At 50.0% G+C, this 18,791-nt stretch overlaps 1 protein-coding gene across 3 annotated transcripts; it reads left to right on the top strand.

Moving 5' to 3' along the window:
• Positions 1 to 5,992: 5,992 nt before the first annotated feature.
• LOC110557555 (folate receptor alpha) lies at positions 5,993 to 14,891 on the top strand. 3 transcript variants are annotated; one of them, XM_060367698.1, is made up of 5 exons: positions 5,993 to 6,120; positions 9,533 to 9,702; positions 13,998 to 14,210; positions 14,297 to 14,432; positions 14,543 to 14,891. In XM_060367698.1, exons 2-5 carry the CDS (start codon positions 9,541 to 9,543, stop codon positions 14,821 to 14,823), a joined length of 792 nt encoding a protein of 263 aa, XP_060223681.1. In that variant the 5' UTR covers positions 5,993 to 6,120; positions 9,533 to 9,540; the 3' UTR covers positions 14,824 to 14,891. The 3 variants fall into 3 exon arrangements, with proteins under 3 accessions (XP_060223681.1, XP_060223680.1, XP_021507703.1); XM_060367697.1 differs by lacking the exon at positions 5,993 to 6,120 and adding an exon at positions 6,902 to 7,021; XM_021652028.2 differs by lacking the exon at positions 5,993 to 6,120 and adding an exon at positions 6,903 to 7,021 and having other exon boundaries at positions 14,022 to 14,210.
• The last annotated feature ends 3,900 nt before the right edge of the window (positions 14,892 to 18,791 follow it).

The following is an 18,791-nucleotide window of genomic DNA, read 5'->3' as shown; positions in this document are numbered from 1 at the left end:
TTCTGTGATATTTCCTGGTACCTGAATTCAGCTCCTGGTCAAGATGGCTCCTCATTTCAAAATGGAGTCACCCAGGCTAACTTAAACTCTTGACTCTCAAGTGCTGGGATTAAAGCTGTGTACCACCACCACCCGGCTACAGCTCAGTCTTATTGAGGCAATTTCTTAACTGAGGAACCCTCCTCTCAAATGACTATAACTTGTATCAAGTTGATAGAAAACTAGCCAACACACCCAGTTGGTTTAGAATTTGTTATGTAGTCAAAGATGACCTTGAACTCATGATCCTCTTACTTCTACTTCTTGGGTGCTGAAATCACTGGCATTTACTATAAGGATTTTGCAGGGATTAGAGGGCCAAGCAATGCCATCAAAATCACAGCACACAACAGACCTCATGTAGCAGATTTATTGGGGGAGTATACAGAAGTTGCCTTTGAGCTGGGATGGAAAAGAAAGAGGCAGCCTGAGAAGGCACAGTTATTTTGTTTGGTTTGGTTTGGTTTGTTGTTTTTCCTAGACAGGGTTTCTCTGTGTAGCCTTGGCTGTCCTGAACTTGCTCTGTAGACCAGGCTGGCCTCTTCACAGCCGTCCGCCTGCCTCTGCCTCCTGAGCGCTGGGATTACCGGCGTGTGCCACCATGCCTGGCTGAAAGCAAAGGCTTTGTATGGGACGCAGAGCATGCACACAGGCACTGTGGAGACGGTGGAGGCCATTGCATTTTGCTGATGCGGCTGCTGGCGCTGAGTCATTGAAGGCGTGAAGGGGGAGTACCCGGCTCTGGGTTGTGGTGGTTCTGGGTTTACAAGCATGCACCACCCCCCTCAGCTCAGGACTAGTGTTATTGTAAATAATAAAACCACAGTAAGTGAAAACCATGCTGAGTGCTTGGGGATTTGGCTCAGGGCTAGAGCGGTTGCCATGCAAGCCTAAGGCCCGGGGCCGTCCTCACTGAGCACCCCTGGGGATGTGGCTCTGGTGAAGAGTGTGTGACTTGCCTGTACTGCGTCCTGGTTTATCTCCAGCACCACAAACACTGAACACGGTATAAGGCTGGGATCCATAAGACCTTGTCAAAAAGAGGGGATGGGGTGAGGTGCTCTTTCCTTCCCGTCAGAGAAATAGAAAAATCAAGGTTTCCTGCTACAGGTGTGTTGTGTGGAAAAGCAGCTATTTTGATAATTGGGGCTATATTGATAACCATCCAAAAGCTACAACTATCAAAATTGTGTGTATCTGCCCTCGCTGACAGTCTTCTGGAATCCATTCCGAACACTGAACTCTTCGTAGCCTAGGCAAAATTTACAATCCTCCAGCTTCAATGACTCCAGTAATTAGAATTACAAGCATGGCTCTTTCTTGCCGTCATTCCCCCTCCCCCTGACAGGGTCTTGCTGTGTAGCTCTGGCTGGTCTTGAACTTGCAGAGAATCCTACTGCCTTTGCCTCCCAACTGCTGTTATTTGCGGATGATACTCAGCCCTGGGACAAATGGTTGAGGTGCCTGTTTGATGTGTCAAAACAGGCCTGGCAGCCAGGTTCTGTCAGCATCCCTCAGTCCCGACCTGTTACAGGGTAGAGGTGGATCTGGATATACCTTCTCCTCTACCACCATCCCCCAGTTCCCCTGCTGGTCTCTTGATCTAGCTCCTCCCCCACGCCCCATCACGTGACTCAGGGTCAAGTCCACTGTGGACTCTTCCAGGTGTCCCTGCCTCTGGCTATGCTCTACACCCCCACCCACAACCCCCTACATACAATTATTTTTAGTTTTTTGAGATAAGGTTTCTCTCTGTCTCTGGGTAGCCCTGCTGATCTCAAACTCAGAGATCCACTTGCTTCTGCCTCCCAAACGCTTGGATTAAAGGCATGTGTTATCGCTGCCTGGCTTATGCTCGCTCCCTTTTATCCACAATAAACCTCCTCTGCCATACCTAGGAGCAGTAATGTCTTTCCTTTTTATTTACTTATTTTTTCATTCATCTGCTGCAGAAACCCAAGACCAGTCATGTCTTTAAGTCCTTTCCTTTTCATTCATCAGGCATGTACCACTATGCTCTGCTTCTCTTGTTGACTCTTAATGCCTTCCAGTGGTTCCCTGATTTTTTTAAAAAAGATTTATTATGTATACAATGTTCTGCCTGCATATACACCTGCATGCCAGAAGAGGGCACCAGATCTCATTATAGATGGTTGTGAGCCACCATGTGGTTGCTGGGAATTGAACTCAGGACCTCTGGAAGAGCAGCCAGTGCCATCTGGGCCATCTCTCCAGCCCCTGTGGCATCTTCTAAAACACAACAATTTTCAGTGGCGTTGGAAATCCCCTACCTCCTTTTAGGCCCTATGTCGCACCTAAATTTTCTTCCTGCATCTCTGCAGGTCCTCCTGCGGCCACTCAGCCCCTGTGCTGGTTTGAATGAGTGTCTCCCATAGTCTGGGCATTTTGAATACTTGGTCTCCCGTTGGTGGCTGTCGGGGGAGGCTTAGGAGGTGTGGCCTCCTAGGGGAAGTACGCCACTTGGGGAGGGGCTTTAAGAGTTTTCATTACACCATTTAGTGTTTCCTTTCTCTTTCTCTCTCTGCTTCCTGTTTGCAGTTTGAGCTGTGAATTCTCAGCTCTAGCTGCTACCTTCAGTCCCATGCCTGCCTGCTGTCACACTTTCCCACAAGGACGGTAATGACTTCTTATCTCTCCGGAACTCTCAGCCCCTAACTCCTTCCATAGGTTGCCTTGGTCGTGCTGTTTTATCACAGCAATAGAAAAGTAACGGAGACAGACCCCAACCTACAGCCGCCCACTAAAGCCACTGCACCGTCCGTCTAAGGAAGCCACCCACTCTAGTTCCTGAAGAGCTGTCGTTCTGTCTCCACGCTCTCCCCTGAAGCAGGGTGGGAGACGGTTTTGAATGGGAGGTGCCAGGAGCTGAGGAATCCAGGCGTTTATCCTGTCAGTAAGGGAACACAAATGACAGTGTCAGCTTCCCTGACAGGAAGGGACTGGAGTGAACCCCTTTCAAAGGCCTTGTGGAGACACATATACCCAAGAGTCAACAAGGCTTAGAACAGTAGGGCGGAGCTTGCCTGTTCCTGAGTTCAATTCCCAGCAACCACATGTTCTCTTACAACCATTTATAATGAGATCTGGTGCACTCTTCTGGTGTGCAGCCAGAACACTGCATGTAAAATAAATAATAAAAAGTAAAATAAACAATAGAAAAGGAACTGCTAAAAAGCTCTTAAAAAGAAGAAGAAGAAGTACAGGCAGAATTCTAGCCCGCTAAGCCGGAAGTTAGGAGAAACACAGGCAGGAGAGGGTGCTAAAGAAACAGCATGGAGTCAGGTGGTGGTACACTCCTTTAATCCCAGCGTTTGGGAAGGCAGAGGCAGGCGGATCCATGAGTTCAAGGCCAGCCTGGCCTACAGAGTGAGTTCCAAGACAGCCAAGGCAATACAAAGAAAAAGAGTCTCAAAGAAAGAAAGAAAGGAGGGAAGAAAGAAAAGAAACAGCATGGAGTCTGTATTCTTAGGATGCTGCCCCAGATGCTGGACAGACTTCTGTCTTGCAAATAAAGGACACCAGACTTGCAGTGTGTCCACAGCTCTGAGGATGGGCGGTGTGAAAGGCACATGTGTGGGCTGACACCAGAAAAGCTCAGGAAGCTTCACTCACTCCTGCAATCTGGAAGCCTCTCTTGCTCTCTTGGCCTCTCTTGCTCCGTGGCCGCGGCCCTTAGTCCCACTGCTGGATGTGGGAGGTGTCAGCCTGCTTCCTGTTATCCGCCTGGTCACAAGGCACTCACTTGGAGGCTGGGCTGGAGAGAGGCTAATGTCATTCTTGCTGATAATGAGTCCGGAGATACAGCCCGGACTGGTTCCAGGCGACTGCCCGATTCTGCCCCTCCCTGGTGGTCAGGTATCCTAGCACTCAGGCCCAGATAGGTACAACACCCACCATTCAGGGCAGTGTTAGGTCTCACGTCTGGACAAACAGCTAGAGGAGGTGCCTATCTGTGCAGGCCACCCAGCTCTCTCAGCATTCCTCAGGCCCTACCTGTTCCAGGGTCCTCCGGCTGACATACCCTGTCCCATCCTAAAATTTCTCCAGCCAGGGCCAGGGCTGCCCTTCCTCCTGCACTATCTTCTTCTACAACCAGGTCTTTTTACCCTTTGGCCCTTTTGGTCTCCTGGCTCTCCCCTCCCCCATCTCCTCACATGGCCTGGCTCAGGGCATGTTCACTTTGGACCCTTCCAGATGCCTCTGCCTAGGCTCTTCCTCACGTCGACAATAAATCTTCTCTACCGTACCTAGAAGCAGTCACGTCCTCCTTTTCTTTTACTTTTTTTCACCCAGGCAGTGCGCTGAGGCCTACAACAAGGCAGTGGTTCCCTGTAGGCTCTCAGCTCAATCTTCAACTCAAATCCTCACTGTGAAGATTACCTATTCAGAATCTGTAGAGTTTAGGAGCATCGCCCAGGGGACAAACCTCACTTTTGCAACAGAGGAGCCATAAAGGCCAGTTAATTATCAGCCTCCAGGCAGAGACAGGTTCTGTTAACCCAGGGCCTCCAGCTTTAGGCATGGCTAGATACTAGGACCACCCTTCCCCAATCAGCAGGCTGATCTGGAAGTATATATAAAAAAGGAAGGAGGCCTGAAGGCGATAGAGATCCTCAATCTCTTGATCTTCAGGAGAGAGCAGCTCCTGGGGTGTTGCAGGACTCAGGCACACTGCTGAGGCTGTGGAGAAGGCAGCAGGATGGGAGTTAGAGGACTCCTCTGAGCTGGCCTCTTTGTAGGCCTTCCTCTTTTGGCTAGTTTTCCCCTAGAAGCCAAACTGCCTCCACTCCTTCCTTCTTTTTCTCTTCTCTTCCTCCTTCTCCTCTAGTTTCTCCTCTCCCCTTTTCTCTTTCTCTGGCATTCACCTCTCTTATCTGACCTAAGTTTCTATGGAGATAGATCTCACATCCATGTTCAAATTGGAGCCTTCCTCTGAAGATACCCGCATGCGCGCGCGCGCACACACACACACACACACACACACACACAGCTTTACATTTTCTGGTGCCCAAATCCACTCCCGACTTCCTTTTCCAACAGCAGCACCATCCTGGGCTTGAGTAGGGGATGGATGATGAATGTGGGTTGTTCTGTTTGGGCTGCAGTAGGCTGTGGGAGGTGTCGAAATTAGCTCAGATTCTTAAAGAACTACAAAGACCTCTCAGAGGAACGGGAGGTCAGTGAATAGAGAAGGAAAGGATGGGGGGTCTGAGCTTTCAAACCACGGAGGCTGCCTCCTGTCCAAAGATTTAGACCATCAGTGATTTCGTGGCTGGAAGTGGATGACAGCTGTGAGATGGGGAGAACTAGTAGCTGGTAGAGGTTAGGGACGTAGGCCTGGAGGTGAGAGGCCTGTGTTCTAGTGATGGTCCTGACATTGGCTCTGCTGTGGTTCTCTGGATTCCGTTCCACTCATTTGTGTAACAGGACAAGGATGGTGGAAGTAGGTGTGATTATCTCGAAAAACCTTGCAGCTCAAGACACAAAGTTTGTTTGTTTGGTTTGGGGGGACTGAGTGTTTGGCCTTCCATAGGCTTTCAATCAATCAATCAATCATCAATGTTTTTTGAGACAAGGTTTCTCTGTGTAGCCCTGTCTGTACTGAATTCTCTGTAGACCAGTCTCAGACTCACAGAAATCCTCCTGTCTCTGCCTCCTGAGTACTGGGATGAAAGGTATGCACCCCCACTGCCCAGCTGTTTGTGTCTCTGTTGTTTGCAATGCTGGGGATTGAACCCAGGGCCCCACACTTGCTAGACAAGCCCTTGCTGTAACACCCTCCATGACCGAGCCTCCCATCCCCACAGAGGCCTGGCTGGTGCTGCACACACGCAGTAATTACCAGCTGAGGGGCCTTTGCCAGGTCTCCACTCCTGGGCTGCCTTCCCACTGCCCGCTCCACAGCCCCCGTCTCCTAGGCCACTAAACCTCACAGTCTCCGGAATAAAGAAAGCAAAGGGAGTCTAGAGCGGAGCTGAAGCCTGAGCCCGCCTGAGAGCTGCTGCCTCCTTTCCCAGGTGTACGGCCTGACTCTTTCCATCAGGGACCACATACCCTAAGGTACCTGCAGCATATGTTACAGAATTTACTGAATTGGAAAGGCCTTCTACTGCCTGAAGCCCAGGGAACCCAGAGGAAGCCCAGAGCAGAGCATGGCCCGCCCAAGGTTCAACTGTAAGGTAGTAGTGTCTGTCCTTTAACCAGAACCTAGGCTTCGGCCCTCAAAGTGTAGGCATGAGGTAGCGGTGGGGCTGTGTCCCGGGTGGACCTGAGAGTGTGACCGGGGAAACAGCGGTGAGCTTGCAAGACTGTGGCTCACGGGGAGACGGGGTGCTGTTGGAGGGGTGTTAAAACAGAGTTTTAAAAGAGATCACCGACAGCCCATCGGTGGCGGCATGCACCTTTAATCCCAGCACGGGGGACGCAGGGCAGCCTGGTCTATAGAGCGAGTTCCAGGACAGCCCAGGCTACACAGAGAAACCCCGGCTTGAAAAACCAAAGAAAGAAAGAGGAAGAGAGACAGAAAGACAGAGAGACTGGTAAAGATCGGGGTGGGGGCGGGGTGGGTGGGGCAGGGACTCAGCAGGGACTTGGGACATTTTAGCAATGTGGAGCATCTCGCAGGGGGAGGGGCGGTGGCAAGGGGTCGGTCTTGGGAGGGTCGTCCCTGCTGTGAGACTCGGAGCTTGCCCCAGTTGGTCCACGCAGATAAAATTGGCCTTTATTTGGAGACTGTTTTTTTATCTTCTACGTTTAATCCTCCGGTGAAGTGGCCTGAAGAGGTCTGTGTCTGTTTTCCGCACGGCTAAGCAGGAAGGGGAGAGGGGCCTGGGTTGGGCCAGGCTTTCTGAGCTTTAACCCGTGCTCCCAGTAGGCAGGGCTTGTCTTGCTCTGCGGGAGCTGAAGACACACCTGGTGCTCCGAAAGCACTGTTTTCCCGGGCCTGGGTTTGGAGATTAGAGTAAGTAGATTAACGGAGGCATGGCTGGGTCCTGGAATGAGTGATTTAACTGAGAGAATGAGTGCCTAGGCATTGGGATAAACAGACGTCTGGATGGCTCTGGTGGTGTTAGCCTGCAGTCCTGTCTGCTCTGGAGGCTAAGGCAAGAAAATTAAAAATTCAGCGGGGGTTGCGGTAGCGCGCCTATAATCCCAGCACTCAGGAGGCAGCGGCAGACGGGAAGATCTCTGTGAGTTTGAGACCAGCCTGGTCTACAAAGGGAGTCCAGGGCAGCCCAGCCGCGGCTACACAAAGAAACCCTGTCTTGGAAAAGAAATCGGAAAGAAAGAAAAGAAGGAAAGAGAAAAAATGGGTAGCAGACTGGACTGGGCCGTGAGAGGAGGGAAATGACGGCAAGAGGGAGGGGACCAAGACAGGAAGACAGGAGACCATAGCTGAAGTGCCAGGATTATACGGAGGAGTGGGAGGGAAGCCCATGAGCCAGAGATCAAAAGGGGGGCAGGTGAGCAGGGCTGAGGAGAGCTCGGGTGGTGATGCCCAATGAACACGCCAGCCAGCATGAGCTTTGGTATGCATCACAGATAGCCTGGGTTTCTTTTGGACCTGACAGGAAGTACATTTGCTTTACCAACTCTTGAATGAAACATGGACTTGAGGTGGAGAGGAGGATTTGTGGGAAATAAATCTGGAATATTTGGGTAGCGGGCAGGTACAAACTTCCCCAAATTTAGTGTCTTCAGTCAATTGATAGCAGGATGGCCAAGGGAGCACCAGCTCTGTGGGAGGGAACGCCTAAGACCCCCAGGGCTGTTCAGCTGGCTGTGAACAGCTTTGGGTCTCTGTTGGGGCCCACTAGGGATGCATGTGCTGTTGAAATGCTCAAATGATAGATAGGAAAAGGCTGAAAAAGAAGGGAAGCAAAGGCTGGACAGTGGTGCACGCCTTTAGTGCTGCAGAGGCAGGCAGATCTCCGTGAGTTTGAGGCCCGGCTGGTCTACATAGTGAGCTCCAGGACAGCCAGGGCTACACAGAGAAACCCTGTCTTGAAAAAAGCCTAGGTGTGGCTGCATGTGTTTATACTTCCAACTCTAGGAAGTTAGTGGGAATCTTTTCAGTTCCCCTCCTCTGCCCCACCCCAGGGTTTCTCTGTGTGTCCTGGCTGCCCTGGCACTCTCTGTAGCTCAGGCTGCCTCTGCCTCCTGAGTGCTGGCTCAAGCCAGTGTGCCACCACTGCTTGCCTTGAGCTCAGGATTTCAAGGCTAGTCTGCGCCTACAAACAAACAAACAAAATTCCATAAATCTTCAATTTCTTTGCAGCTTCTTAAGGTTTTGTTTGTTTGTTTTGTTTTGAGACAGGGTCTCACTGTGTTAGACCTGGCTGTCCTGTAACTCAAAAAGATCTGCCTGTCTTTGCCTCCCTGGTACTGGGGATCAAAGGCATGTGCCACCAAACTAAATACCTTTTTTTTTTTTTTTCTTAACTGTACATTGGTGTTCTGCCTGTATGTCTGTGTGAGAGTGTTGGAGCCTCTGGACCTGGACGGAGTTACAGACAGTTGTGAGTTGCCATGTGGGTTCTGGGAATTGAACCCTGGCCCTCTGGCAGAGCAGACAGAGCTTTTAACCACTGAGCCGTCTCTCTAGCCCCAATACCGGCTACTTTTCCAGAGGACCTGCATTAGATCCCAGCACCCACGTGGTGGCTTACAGCCATCTCTAACCCTAGTACCAAGGGATCTGATGCCCTCCTCTGGCCTCTGGGGACGCTGCATGCTTGTGGTATACTGACATATATTCAAGCAAAACACATAAAAATAATTATTAAATCTTCTTTTTTCAGAGTGGGTCAGTGTGACAAGTGCTTTCAGTAGCTAGTTCTTTCTAGATTCCGCTTCACTGGTGGTCATGAAGTTGAAATTACGAGAAAAAAAAAGAGCTTTATATTGTCTTTCATGACCTCTGTCCTTTGCCTACCTCCTTTCTCATCACCTAATTTTATACTTTCGGTTTCCTCTCTAAATTTCAAGACTTTTAACCTATACCTGAAACCTGTATCACCTTTTATAAAATCTTTAAAATTTTTTCACACTGAAACATTTGCTCCCAAGGATTTTGAATACGAGCATGAGTAAACTTTGTTTTTGCAAATAGCCCATCTCTTCTTTTTGAATTGCTTTGTCTGCAATTTGTCTGATGTTAAAAAGGCTCTGACCAAGCCAGTATTCCAGCACTCAGGGAAGCAGAGGCAGGAGGATCTCTGCAAGTTCGAGGCCAGCCTGGTCTACAAAGTGAGTCCAGGACAATCAAGGCTACACAGAGAGACCCTGTCTCGAAAAACAAAAACAACCAAAGGAAAAAGGCTCTGACCAGTGATTGTCTCCCGGGCGTCTGATTCTCCCAGATTCTGGGTAGATTGACCGGAGGAGGTGACACAGGTCCAGGAGCGCAGGCTCCGCCCACAGCAGCTGAGCTCAAGCTTGGAGGCTGCACTTACCATAGTTCTCCCTTCAGGGTCCGCCATGGCTCACCTGAGGACGGTGCAGTTGCTGCTCCTGCTGATGTGGGCGGCCGAATGTGCCCAGTCCAGGGCTACGCGGGCCAGGACTGATCTTCTCAATATCTGCATGGATGCCAAGCACCACAAAGAAAAGCCAGGCCCCGAGGACAGTCTACACGACCAGGTAGGGTGAAGGGTGCTGTGGCTGGTGGAGAGCTGGCGGGTCGGGAGAGAGAAGGCTCAGTCTGTGGTGGAGGTGGGCAGACCCGCCTGCGGAGACCTTCAGGTCTCTCTGACGTCGGTGGTTTTGACGGTAAATGTTGGCTGCCAGATGTCAGTGTAATACCAGCAGCTCACCTTCTTGGTAGCTGGGCTTTGGCGGTGAACAAATAAGGAAGTAGGTTCGGGGAAGAGTAACAGGTAGACCATTGTGATGGTTTTAGGTTCAGGTTGAGAAGGACTCCTCTGGAGGGTGTGGGCCTCAGCTCAAGGGCTTTGAGTCTCTGTGCCACAACAGTTGTTATTATCACAAACCTCCCTAAACATTTAATAAACTCAGTGAGTTGTAACGACTGTAAAGTAAGACAACAATAGGCCGGCTGCTGGGGAGTCTGAGACAGGAGGATAGCTTCACCCCTGGGACTTTGCAGTCAGTGTTGGCAACAGCAAAAGATGAGGGCTGCCAAGTTGGCGCGGTGGCTAAAAGCACTGGTCCCACTCGCAAACTACTGAGGTCTGCTCCCCAGCATCCACGCGGTGGCTGGCCACCATCCATAACTTCTGTTTCGGGGGTGCGATGCCCTCTTCAGGCACAGGCATGCAGGTGGTGCAAAACAATCACACACGTGAAATAAACAAAGCTAGCAAACACGTAAGCAAACAAGCCGGGCCGGGTGCAGACCAGTCGACAGAGGACCTGCTCAGCATTCACAGGCCTCAAGGTTGGATCTCCAGCACCAGGTAAAAATGGGTGTGTTGGCACACAGCTGTAATCTCAGCCCTGGGAGGCGGAGACAGGAGGATCAGAAGCTCAAGGCTGCCTTCCGCTACATCCTGAGTCCATTGCCAGCCTGGAACACGTGAAATCCTGTCAGGAGATGGGGAAAACAGAGGAGAGAAAGAGAGAGTTTTTTTTATTTATGTTTGAGACAGGGTTTTTACCATGTGATTCTGGCTAGCCTGCCTCTGCCTCCTGAGTGCTGGGATTAAAGGTGGACACACCACACCCGAAAGTACTTTTAAAAAGCAAAAGTAGGGCTGGAGAGATGGCTGGCTCGGCGGCTAAGAGCATTGGCTGCTCTTCCAGGGGTCCTGAGTTTAATTCCCAGCACCCACACGGTGGCTCACAACCCTCTATACCCTCTACTGCCCTCTGGTACAGGTGCGCATGCAGATAGAGCACTAATATGGTAAAAATAAATAAAATCTTAAAACAAACAAAAGGAAAGCAATTTGTATCCCATACTTAAATATAGACATGATCATCTTGACGCCATTAGCTGAGAGCCATCACAGCTCTATTTGGTACTTTTTTTTAAATGTGTTTATTTTTATGAGTACTTTTGCCTGTACCTGTCTGTGCACCAAGTACGTGCAGTGCGTGCAGAGCCCAAAAGCACAAGTTGGCTTCTAATAACTGGAGATGAAGGTGGTGTGAGCCTCCGTGTGTGCTAGGAATTGGAGTCAAGTCTTCTGCAAGAGCAACAAGTTTGCTCTCAACCTCTGAGCCATCTCTCCCTGTCCTATTTGCTGGTCTGTTTGTTTATTGTAATAATATTTTAGCCAAATAGTGGAGGCACATGCCTTTAATCCCAGCACTCAGGAGGCAGAGGCAGGTGGATTTCTGAGTTCAAGGCCAGCCTGGTCTACAGAAGAAAAAAAAACCCTAAATAAATAAGCAAACAAATAAATAAAATTTTAAGATTTCTTCTTTGAGAACTTCATACATGCATACAATGTACTTTTATCATATCTGACCCAATCGGACAACTGACCTCCTTGGAGTTATACTTTGTCTTTTTCCTTTCTTTTTTATAAACCACTGGAGCATGGCCAACCTACCAGACACCCCACAAAGATGAGTGACTCTCTCTTCCCTAGGAGCTGCCAGCTGCCAGTAGCTCCTCGGCTAGGGGTGCCACCTCTGTCCTTCCCCTATCCACACTGCTGATGGGTTTTTCTTTTGTTTTGTGGCTGTGAGACGGTCTCACTTGTAGCCTGGCCGGCTGGAACTCAGAAAGCAGACCAGGTTAGCCTCCTGAGTACTGAGTTAAAGCTGTGTGCCTCCGTACCTGGTGCTGGTATTTTGAATCACTGAGCACACAGTTGCTAGTTTCAGATTGAGCAGTGATGACCTTTAAGCAGCCTTAACTTATACTTATTCAAGCTCTATTTTCTTTTCAGTTATTTTTATTTTTGTCATTTGGAAGGCAGAGGCAGGCAGATCTCTGTGAATCTGAGGGCAGCCTGGTCTACAGAGCTACATAATGAGACCCTGTGCCATAAATAAATAAACACGTTTATTTATGTGTAGGTGTGTGTGTCTGTGTGAACGAATGCCCCACACATAGGACTGCCGGTGGAGGCTAAAAGAAGGTGTCAGATCCTTTGGCACTGGAGCTGCAGGCAGTTTTGGGCCAGGACATGGGTGTTGGGCAGTAGACTCTTAACTGCTGAGTCATCTGTCTATCTTCTAGATTTTTTTTTTTTTTTTTAAACAACAACAAATATAGGTATGGTGCCACATGGCTTTTAGCCTACCGCTCCCACGGGTAGAGGCATGCAGATCTCTGAATTTGAGGTCAGCAGGTCTACAAAGCAAGCTTCAGGGCTACAGAGAGAGGCCTTGTCTCAGGAAAAACAAAACAAAACTCTGAATGTGTTTTTTAAAACTGCTGTATAATCTTCCTTCACTAATAAGTGTGTGTTGCGTGTTTATGTGATTGGAGCTGTTCTCCAGGTTTTTGTCATTCTCTCAAGGAAGTTTGTCTGACCATCTGGTGGGGCTGTAAGTCCACACGCCTTTATTTAGTTAGTTTCCAAAACAGTTGGCATGCTGTGTTTATCGCTTTATTCCTTATTTCCTAGAAAGATTCCTGGCTTAGGGTGGGTTAGGACTCACAAAGACTTGACTTAAAAACCTGTCAACTGAGTGGGTGTGAACTGAGCCTGGTGGTGCATCCTGTAATCCCAGCACTCAGGGAGGCAGAGACAGGCTGGTTTCTGTGAGTTCGAAACCAGCCCAGTCTACAAAGAGAGTCCAGGACAGCCGGGGCTACACAGAGAAACCCTCAAAACTGGGTGTGTTGCCAGCCATGTTGTTGTTAAGCCTGTCTCTGTGAATGACTAGGTTAACCTGGCCCATATCGTGACTTCCAGGCCAGCCAGGGTTACAGAGTGAAAACCCGGCTTAAAATAATAATAATAAGTTATTTATTTTAACAAAGCTGGCTGTGGTGGCACATAACTGTAATATCAGCATTTGAGAGGCAGAAGTAAGAGATCCGGGAGTTCCAGGTCATTTTGGCTACAGTAAGAGTCTGAAGGCAGCTTGGACCCTGTGAGGCTTTGTCTCAGGAAGAAAGGACTGGGGAGACAGTACTTGCCTCACAAACCCGAGGCCTGGGTTACAGACGACAGGGCCGAGGTAGAGTGGGCTTGTGACTCCAGCGCTGCTGAGGAGATAGAGTGGGCTTCATTCGTGATCTCCAGGCCAGTGAGAGACCTGTCTCAGAGGAGGTGGACAGACTCCCCGAGGCTGTCTTCTGACCTCCACACTTGCACACACATGCACATGTGTGTAAGAAAAATATGCCAAAAGAAACAACATATGAGCTGGGTGCAGTGGCGCATACCTGTAATCCCAGCTCTCAGGAGAACCTGTCTCAAAAAGACAACAAACAAGCAAAACAAAACAAAAAAGAAAAATTATGTGTAAATTTATGATTTTTTTTTTTTTTTCTTTTTGAGACAGGGTTTCTCTATATAGCTCTGGCTGTCCTAGAATTCACAGTATAGACTATGCTGGCCTTGAACTCAGCGATCCACTTGCCTCTGCCTCCCTGGGATTAAAAGTGTGAATTAGTAAATGTTTTAAATTATTTTTATTTAATGTGTCTGAGTGTTTGCTTGCTTGCATGTATGCACGTATATCGCCTGTGTTCGTTCATGTGTGCCTATGTTCTCCAAGGCTAGGAGAGGGCATACGCTCCGTGGAACAGGAGTTAATTACACAGTTGTGAGCTGCCGTGTGGGTGCTGGAAACCAACCCTGATCCTCTGCAAGGGCAGCCGGAGCTCTAACCCCCGAGCCTTCTCTCCAGGGCCCACGAGATGATGAATTTTGTTAGGGCTGTACCTGCCGAGCTCCGGCGGCCAGCAAGGGCCGGGCGGCCAGGACGTCCCCTGGAGGACTGGCTAGGCAATCCAGGGCTGCCGGCGCAAGGCCACCTGCCTAACGTCCTGTCTGCGCTGGCTGAAGCCTGGCCCTGTCTTCGCCACACAGTGCAGTCCCTGGAGGAAGAGCGCCTGCTGCTCCACCAACACGAGCCAGGAGGCGCACCAGGACGTTTCCTACCTGTACAGATTCAACTGGAGCCACTGCGGACTCATGACGCCGCAGTGCAAGCGACACTTTATCCAGGACACCTGCCTCTACGAGTGCTCCCCTAACTTGGGGCCCTGGATCCAGCAGGTATGAGTGTCCCCCTGGCCTCCGCCTCCAGCTGCAGCCCCGCCCCGGCGGCGTTCCCGAGTCCAGAACCTTCTTCCCCGCCTCAGGTGGACCAGAGCTGGCGCAGAGAGCGAGTCCTCGACGTGCCCCTGTGCAGGGAGGACTGTCAGCAGTGGTGGGAGGACTGCCGCACCTCCTTCACCTGCAAGAGCAACTGGCATAAGGGCTGGGACTGGACCTCGGGTGAGGCGTGGGTGCGCGGGGGGAGGGGGCCTGGGCTTCCAGGCGGGGTGGCCTGAGCTGCGCCGTGCGCGCACGCGCGCGGTGGCTGAGGGCCTCTGTCGTTCATGCAGGCCAGAACCAGTGCCCCGCGGGCGCCTCCTGCCGTCCCTTCAGCTTCTACTTCCCCACCCCTGCCGCTCTGTGTGAGGAGATCTGGAGTCACTCCTACAGGCTCAGCAACTACAGCCGAGGGAGCGGCCGCTGCATCCAGATGTGGTTCGACCCCGCCCAGGGCAACCCCAACGAGGAGGTGGCGAGGTTCTACGCGGAGGCCATGAGCAGAGCCGGGCGTCGGGGGGCCTGGCCCCTGGTGTGCAGCCTGCCCTTGGTGTTCCTCTGGGCCTTCAGCTGAGTCCCTTCCCACACCGGGAGCTCCCTGCCCGCTCTGACAGCCGCTTTAAATAAACCAGACATTCCACATGGGCCTTGTCAATTATTTGGGGCTGCATGAGAATATGATTATCTCAAGCCGGGCGGTGGCGGCGCTTGGTGTTCTTCCAAAAGGCCTGAGTTCAATTCCCAGCAACCACAGGGTGGCTCATAACCATATGGAATGAGATCTGGCGCCCTCTCCTGGCAGTCAGGCACACATGCAGCCAGAATACTGTGTAAATCATAAATAAATCTCACAAAGAGGAAGGTTCAGAACCACCAGGTCTGTCAAACCACCTATGGCCCCTGCAAAGACCTTCGTGTCTTAGAACCAGTTTGTACTTCTGGAAGGGTGTGTTAGCCTTTGGTCTCTGAGACGAAATAACCAAGGAAACAACCTACGGGAAGACGGTGCGTTTTGGCTCGCAGCTTCCGGTAGTCCCATTGTTTCTGGGCCTCTGATGAGGCAGACGTCAAGGTCGGAGGACACGTGGCCGAGGAAGGGGTCCCTGAATTACGGTGGCCAGGAGGTACAGAGTGAATGACGAGGTGCGTGTCTCCGGGGCACGTCCCCTGTGACCTGCTCCCAACCAAGTCCCACGTCCTCCTCTCTACCTCCCAAGAAAGATGCTAGGTGATTTGTTTTGTAGTTTGTTTATTTTGAGACAGTGTCTCACGCTGTAGCTTGGGCTGCCCTGAAATTCCTGTGCAGTCCGGGTTAGCCTTGAACTCATTACAGTCCTCCCTCAGCCTCCCAGGTACTGAGATTACATGTCCAGTTTGCCATCATATTATTCATCTACCAATGGATGAGTTCATTGATTAGATCAGAGCCGTCATGCTCTAATTCTTCTTCAGTGAAACTTCTAACAAGGGCCAAGCTTTCGCCAAGATTCTTTTATTTTTTAATTAGTTTTTATTTATTTGTGAAAAGGGCCTATTATATAGCCCCAGCTGGCTTGTATGTAGGCCAGGCTACTCTCAAGTTCACAGAGATCCATCCGCCTCTGACTCCTACCTGTTGGTATTGAAGCTTGCACTACCACCCCTGGCCCAATTAGTTTTTTAAATGGCTGTGCATAAATTTACACACCCTGTGAGTGCAGGAGGCCAGAAGGAAGGTCCTGTGCCTGGAGCTGGTGTCACAGATGGTTGTGATCTGCCGTGTGGGTGAGGGGCTAGGCACCAAACTCTGACCCCTGCAAGAGCAGGCATTTTAAGCATTGAGTCACTTCTCCAGCCCAAAGTTCCTCCTCCTGTAACTTTTCCTCGGGGTCCCAGTGAGGAGGGCTCACTCTGTGACCCTATGCGAATGACTACATCAGCACGAAAAGCAGAATAATCCACCGGTAACCACCCTAGTCTTGTGACAAGACTGGTAGATTGTGCTGTAGAAACAGAGGAAGTCTAGTCTAGAGTTTGAGGCCAGCCTGGTCCATGTAGCAAGTTCCAGGGGACCCAGGGCTATATAGTGGGATCCTCTCTCAAAAGATAAAGAGCAGGAAAGGCAGTCGAGACCAGGGGGACAGGGTACAATTGGTCCAGGAGGAACGCTGTTCTCTGAGCAGGCTGCAGAAAAAACCAGCTGAGACATTTAGGGGAGTTGCCCACTGACCAAGGACTTTTTAAAAGAATGTTTATTTCAGCTGGCACAAGTATAGCCTGCTAAATTGAAGGTTACAGACCAGAACAGGGAGGGAGGGAGGGGCTATCATATGACTCATCAGAAAAATATGTACGTATGAAGTGCATTACCAAAATAACAAGACGATAACCACAATCTCAACTCCTTCCCTAGGTTGACTCACTCCTTTAAAATCATTTCTTGGGTCAGCAACTCTCTCCATTTCTTCTGCCTAGTGGCTGGAAGTTTTCTGGAAACCCAAGTCTCAGGCCTCAAAGAGTTTGACTCATCCAAGTGTTTAAGGCAGTGATGTCATTTGCATGAGTCTGCTTCCTGTAAACTGTGGGAGGGATCTTTAGACAGACAGGAAGAGAGAAGAGAAACCACCTCTGCATATCAGATGGGGTTAACCTATTAATGTCCAATAACAGAGCAAAAAGAGGCCAGGTAGTACTGCTGGTCTACGCCTTTAATCTTAGCACTTGGGAGTTCAAGGCCAGTGTGTTCTACGGAATGAATTCTGCACAGAGAATTCTGTCTCAAAAAACTAAAAAACAAAACAAAACAGGAAAACATACACACACAAAAATGCCAAACCCAAAAACCAACCAGCCAACCAAAAAACAAAACAAACAAACAAAAAACCCAGAAAACAAAAGAAGAAGAAGAGGAAGAAGACAGAAAGCTTAGCCTTCTCATTTAACCGACTTCTTATTGAATTCTCAGCTGGTTTTGCCTGAGGGCTGGGATTCCATCTGCACCACCAGCTTCTGTTCACAGCATGCACACTTGGCCAACAACAGCCTGTAACCCCAGTTTCACAGGGTCCGGTGCCCCCTGCTGGCTTCTTCCGTCATTGCCTGAACACAGAGCTCAGACACATACGCAAGCAAAACAACTCTATGCACACAACTTTTTAATCTCAATTTTTTTCTATTTAGCTTGACAATAATATTACTAGGGATCATGGGATGCTCTTATCTAGAAAGACCCAGGATCAGCCGGTGTGGTGGTGCACACCTTTAATCCTAGTGCTCAGGGAGGCAGAGGCAGGCAGGTATCTATGAGTTCCAGGCCAGCCTGGTCCACAAAACCTAAAACCTAAAACCTCGAAAAACCTAAAAACAAAACAAAACAAAAGACCTGGGATCACAGCCATATCTTTCATTTTATGTAACAATCTATCTAATGGAAACGAGCAGCCCTGTTTTTGTTGTTTTGAGACAGGGGTTCTCTGTGTAGCCCTAGATGTCCTGGAACTTATGTAGACCAGGCTGGTTTCGAACTTACAGAGATCCAGCTGTGTCTGCCTCCTGAGCGCTGGGATTAAAGGTGTGTGACGTTGTGGTTGGGTTGGTCCAGTTTCCTGATGGGGTGGGAAGGTGTCCAGCTTTCTGGCACTCAGACGGAAGGGTGTATGGGAAATCCACGGCTCCAGGGCGTGAACTGGAGTCTGAGGTGGGAGAGAGACCCGGGGAGGGTTGCCTGGAGCTGAGCTGCGTCGGCTGGAGAAGGAGAGAGCTCAGGCTCCTAGGCTCCTCCGCTCATCAGGCATTGGGGTAGCCCTCCCCAAGGAGCTGCAACGTCTCTGCTGAGGGGGCCTCCTCTCAGAGCCGTGAGGTTCCCGGGCTCCCGGGCCTCAGGATACCCTTGGGACACCTCAGAGCTGGGATACCTCAGAGCTGGGACACCTCAGAGCTGGGACACCTTTCCAGTCCTCGTATCGTGACTTGGATTTGCAGCCTGGGAGTTGTGAGCGATCTGGACACCCTTCCCTCTGAGAACCAGAAGGCTGGACAGCTTCCCACCCGACCAGGAAGGCAGGCCAGCCAGCCAACCAGCCCAACACAAACGTAACCACACGGAGCACTACGCCTGGCCGTTTACAGTTGACTGGTTAGAGCGCTTAATTAGCACACACAAGTCCCTGAGTTCAATCCCTAGAACAACACACAAGCAGAACCAAAACCAACCAAACAAACAAACAAAAAACATTATAACCTCTCTAGAAGCAGGGAACCTTCTCACTGGGTTATGTTAAGGCATGACCTGAGAATTTGACATGAGTCAGTACAAAAGCAAGCAAGAAAAACAAATTAAAAAAAAATAACAGATTTTTTTGAGAAGTGAAACTTCACTTTTAGGTTGAGTAAGGACTTAAATGCTGTAGTCAGGGGAAAACACACACAGGAAACAAAAACCACTTTTATATCTTCGTGTTAAGAATAGACTACACTCTGGGCGGCCAATATCATTTAAAGCTTTATACTTCTTAAAATAGAAGTAATCTGAGCCAGCACTCCTCGAAGGACAGAGGAAGGACA

The sequence above is a fragment of the Meriones unguiculatus genome, chromosome 14 (assembly GCF_030254825.1).
Source record: "Meriones unguiculatus strain TT.TT164.6M chromosome 14, Bangor_MerUng_6.1, whole genome shotgun sequence".
Classification (NCBI taxonomy): Eukaryota; Metazoa; Chordata; class Mammalia; order Rodentia; family Muridae; genus Meriones; species Meriones unguiculatus.
Note: the sequence above shows the minus strand (reverse complement) of the source record. Positions and strands in the feature narration are given on the sequence as shown.